The sequence below is a fragment of the Brachionichthys hirsutus genome, chromosome 1 (assembly GCF_040956055.1).
Source record: "Brachionichthys hirsutus isolate HB-005 chromosome 1, CSIRO-AGI_Bhir_v1, whole genome shotgun sequence".
NCBI classification, from domain to species: Eukaryota; Metazoa; Chordata; class Actinopteri; order Lophiiformes; family Brachionichthyidae; genus Brachionichthys; species Brachionichthys hirsutus.
Window position 1 is genome coordinate 395,266 of NC_090897.1, and position 5,000 is coordinate 400,265.

At 50.8% G+C, this 5,000-nt stretch overlaps 2 protein-coding genes across 2 annotated transcripts in view; both read left to right on the forward strand.

The window, feature by feature from the left end:
* mpped2a (metallophosphoesterase domain containing 2a) overlaps positions 1-835 on the forward strand; it is a 9,132-nt gene extending 8,297 nt beyond the window's left edge. Inside the window, exons 5-6 of the mRNA XM_068740419.1 lie at positions 74-187; positions 569-835. Of these exons, the coding sequence (XP_068596520.1) occupies positions 74-187; positions 569-687 (233 nt within the window). The 3' untranslated portion in view covers positions 688-835. The remainder of the gene's footprint in view (positions 1-73; positions 188-568) is intronic.
* A 3,820-nt stretch (positions 836-4,655) lies between these two features.
* zdhhc13 (zinc finger DHHC-type palmitoyltransferase 13) overlaps positions 4,656-5,000 on the forward strand; it is a 5,598-nt gene continuing 5,253 nt past the window's right edge. Inside the window, 1 exon segment of the mRNA XM_068740430.1 lies at positions 4,656-4,679. Coding sequence (XP_068596531.1) covers positions 4,656-4,679 — 24 coding nt within the window.

A 5,000-nucleotide genomic window follows, 5' to 3' on the forward strand; every position in this document is an offset into this window, starting at 1 on the left:
AGATGGGCGTGTCACGTGGAGGTGAGATCAGAGGATGGCGGCGCCGTCTGATCTTCCGTTTGTGTCCGTGCAGGGTTCAGGGACTGGGTCCCGAAGGAGCTGCAGCGGGTCGGCTGCGTGGAACTGCTCAACACGGTCCAGAAGAGGGTGCGACCCAAACTTCACGCCTTCGGAGGCATTCACGAAGGTACTGAGAGCGCCATGATGTCACATCCTGTTAAAAATACCTGCCCCTCTATCAGGAGGGCAGTAGCTGAACCTCCTACTGCCCCACAGAGGCAAACTGCAGTAAGTGTTTAGCAATGACAGGTGACACAGGTGACACAGGTGATACAGGTGACACAGGTGATACAGGTGACACAGGTGACACAGGTGATACAGGTGACACAGGTGACACAGGTGATACAGGTGACACAGGTGACACAGGTGATACAGGTGACACAGGTGACACAGGTGATACAGGTGAGGTTAGGTGGAGAATTTTAGGTTGCTTTAGTTTGATATAAATGATGTCCCGTGTCCATAGAAACGGGGCGTCGCCTGATTGGTTGACCCTTTGCGTCCGCAGGCTACGGGATCATGACAGACGGCTACACGACGTTCATCAACGCATCCACCTGCACTGTCAGCTTCCAGCCCACCAACCCCCCCATTGTTTTTGACCTGCCCACCCCCTCCAGCTCCTGAGACCAGAGGGGCGGGGCCACAGGCAGGATAAACTACTTTTTTCTATAAATATGTTGAAATAAGAAGAAAGATTAAGTGTTTCTTTGCAAACTTTTGGTCTCCTTCCACCTGTTGGGATGGGCGGGGCTTGATGGGGAGTTTGTCCAGGGTGGGGGGGTTAAAGGAGAATACCGGAGTTTCGTTTCTTTCTGATTCTCTTCATGGTCTCAGGTTTCAGCTGCAGAACTTAAGCCCGCTTCCTGTTCGTCAGCTGGACTGGACCCCCCAGGTACAACCCGAGAGGATTATTTCACCTGGGTGCCGACGCGACGCACTCTATTTGAATCGAGTTATTCCAGAGGTTTATTTCCAGTCGAGCGTGATCCATATCTCCGCTGCGGCGGCGCCGGTACTCTCCTGTCCCAGACGGATTTTGTGGTAATATTGCTCAGACCTGTAAGATAAATAAAGCTTTGTGAATTTGTACAACGTTTTGGACGCCACTGTTTTACGTGTCGTTGGATATTTGGTGTCTTTGATTTTGTTTTGTCGCTAGTTCTTTTCTTATTGGCTGACGGGGACGCTGCCTGAAACTAGCTTTAATGTTCGCAGCTAGCGCCGCCCCGCCCCCCCGCTCCGAGTCTTATTTATTACGCCACCTGATGGGATAAACGCCCGACGTTTACTTTCTAACATCCCATCTTGAATTTCTGACCTAATTTGGAAAATGTATGTATAAAATATATAAATATTATATATTCATGTTGTAAAACATCTGTACTTAAAGTTGTAAAACGTTTCTGTATGCTCCTCCCATCGGTTTCCTGTGATGCGTTCAAAGTCTCCCGGTCGGACAGACGCTCCTTTTGTCAGTCACAATCCAACAGGTGCCGGTCGTCCCCGACGACGCACCTGCCTAAATATGCTTACGTTGTCCTTTTAGCGTGTAAATCTGATGCTGTTTGTGTTGCACTGTGTCGATGCAATCTTGCGAGCACAAAAAACGTTGCCAATAGTGCGAGCTCTACATGCTCTAAATGCTCTGATTGTACCGTCTCCATGGAAACGTCAGTTCTCTCTTTACGTTCATTGTGAAATATTTAGCTGCCTTTATATGCAAATAAACTTGCAAGATTTTTACTTATAAGCCGTGCGTTGGTTTTTCATCGATCGGCTGTGTCTTTGATCCGTTGGCACGACGACGGTTTTCCTGAAAAGTCTTGGGTTCTTTAAAAGTTTTCAGAGGGTTGTGATGTCATTGTTTTTGAATGAGCTGCTTTGCTTTGTTCCCATGGCAACGGCACAGCGTGGTTTTCAGCTTTCAAACGTTGACTTCCTGGTGTCGAGCTGTTGTCGTGGTAACAGCCCCTTCCTCCTCGTTCTGGTAGAACAATACGTTTGTGTGAAATTACAACAAAAATGATCAACGAGGAAACGAGGGCGGGGCCGGGCAGGGCGGGGCCGGGCTGGATTCATCAGGACGGTTCTGTTTGGGCCGGAGAACCGTCGCTGTATGAAGTCTATTATCGTGTAATAAATGGTTATTAACTCTACTAATAAACATCACACACGTTAACGTCGTTGAGGTGATCTGACAGCTGGGGGCGGGGCCTGCGGACGTACTTCCTGTTTGCGTGACGACATTCAGACGTTGCGGCTTCTGCCTCTACACGACACCCCCCCCCCTCATCGCCACGACATCAAAGCAACCCAACCAATTAACTCGCCCCCAAAACGAGAGCAGCAAAGCCCCGCCCCCCCCCACCATTACCATAATCCAGTCTAACCACCTGAGCAGCTCCAGTCCAACTCGCTAACGCTGCACACGCTAAGCAGCGCCTGTACATGTTAACAGCAGGAAATGCTAATGCTGCAGCTAATCTGGTGAATACGAACATGCTAACGAGGCAGGCTAACAGGCTGGCCTCTTAACGTGCACAGATTAAAGATGGCGCTAATCCGACTTCAGGCTCCGTCGCAGTTCTGTAACGCACGCACACACACACACACACACACTCAGGTAGTCGCAGCAGCGCGATGGCGGCGAGGAGTACCTGGGGGTCGACTTGGGCCTAATCAGACGACCCCTGCATGAATTTGTCCTTAATGGGAGACGAGCGCTTGACCCAGACTAAATGCTCGGGGGGCAGATCGATGCTCGGGGGCTTTTTCTGCCGCTTGAGCAGCAGCCAGCGCTCCGAAACACTGAATTTGCATAATGCATCTCCTTTAAGATGCGAGGCGGGGGCCGGGGGCCGGGGGCCCGTCCAGCAGGAATACCTGGCAGGGCTTCAGAAATGAAGACGCATGTCTGGAAGCCTCCATGAGCGAGGCGTGCTGAGGGGGGGTGCGTGTGTGTGTGTGTGTGTGTGTGCGCACTCCTGCAGGTGTGAACATTTTTTATAGATTCAGATTCAGATTCAGACAACTTTATTTACCCCAAGGGGCAATTCTGTTTAAGCAAAGCTTCTGAAGCCAGAAGCCCGGCGGTCCCTCGGTTAAGGTGCAGCGGCCAATCGGAAGCAGAGGAAGGAGAATGGAGCCAATCGGAAGCAGAGGAAGGAGAATCAAGGTCTTCTTTTGTTGGCCGCCAAGCTATTTATGATCCCACGCCGGAGTGCTGTAGCTCCGCCCCCATGTTGCTCCGAGGAAACCAACCTTTTGTAAAGGGGGGGCGTTGTTATGGAACTGTTTGGTTCTTGTTGTGATCTCCATACGACATCAACCCGAAGGCCTCCGTGTCATTGCGCCACCACTCCAGTAGGAGGCAGCAGCTGCACAATTAAATTAACAAAATTAAATTAATAATTACATTTAATTCACCAAATATGTGAAGCAGCATGATGGCGGCGTTTCCCTGTCCCCCCTTCGGGGCCAGCGTAACTGTTTTAAAGTATTTCCTAAAGGAGCGGCATCAAAGGCCTCTCTGCCGCCGCAGAGGACAGGCTCCGCCTCCTTCCGGCCCATTGGCATGTAAATGAGCTCCTGCGAGGACGGGAAAACACAATGAAAGGTCAATGGCTGTGTGGCATGTGAGGACGTCTGAGAGTCAGCGGCCGTGTGTGTGTGTGTGTGTGTGTGTGTGAGGGTGTGTGTGAGTGTGAGTGTGTGTGTGTGTGTGTGTGAGGGTGTGTGAGAGTGTGAGTGTGTGTGTGTGTGAGAGTGTGTGAGTGTGTGTGTGTGTGAGAGTGTATGAGTGTGTGTGTGAGTGTGTGTATGTGTGTGTGTGTGTGAGGGTGTGTGTGAGTGTGAGTGTGTGTGAGTGTGTGTGTGAGGGTGTGTGAGAGTGTGAGTGTGTGTGTGTGTGAGAGTGTGTGAGTGTGTGTGTGTGTGAGAGTGTATGAGTGTGTGTGTGAGTGTGTGTATGTGTGTGTGTGCGTGTCCGTGTGTGCGTGTGCGTGTGTGTGTCTGTGTGTGTGTGTGTGTCCGTGTGTGTGTGCGTGTGAGTGAGTGTGTGAGTGTGTGCGTGTGTGTCTGTGTGTGCGTGTCTGTGTGTGTGCGGGTAGGTGTGTGTGTGTGTGTGTGTGGAGACAATCGTGTGTGCGTGGAGACAATCGTGCGTGTGCGTGGAGACGATCTTCACATCTTGACTTGACACGTTTCATCAGATCATGAGCTGAACAATGGCGCCATCTGCTGGCACGCTCGTGCGTGCGCGTGTGTGTTATTTAAATCTGTTAAATACACGGATGTTTGTCTTCCTGAATAATGACGAAAGCGTGAAGCTCCGCCTCCAACGTGACGTCAGCTATAAAACGTAAACAACAAGAAACATTGAGTCTTTACTTGGACTTCTCGAAAGAGAAATTAAAACCATTAAACCGCGTTTCTCTGTCTGCATCTCGCAAATGACGAACCTTCATTCAAGATCAATTAATCGTTTAATTTGTGTCTCCCGAATTTTACTTTGAAAGCCCCAAAGCGGAAGTTGTACGCTGAACAGGGTCCGTGCGGAAACAGGCACTTCTTCGTGGTTCCTCCACATCGCGATGGACTGGAGTGAAGGCGAGACCGTGAGTCTGCGTGTGGCTTCCGGGGTCGGTTCCGGTCCGGTTCGGTCCGGTTCGGTCCGGTCCGGTTTGTTCTGATAGCATTTCACCGGCTGAATGTTTAACGTTAACGTCTCGTTAATTCCGTGGACGGACGGACGAGCTCGCGGCGGTGGGCGTAGCTCAGCGAGCTAGCTGAAGCTAGCCTCGGAGTTGTGTACCCTGTAAAGGTGTTGACGTCATAGAAAGTCTGGTTGACAGGATGTTTCTTATATTAGCATATTGTAACGACACTGTCCCTCCGCGTCATCACAGGGGGCGGGGTTTCACTGGAGGGTTCATTTA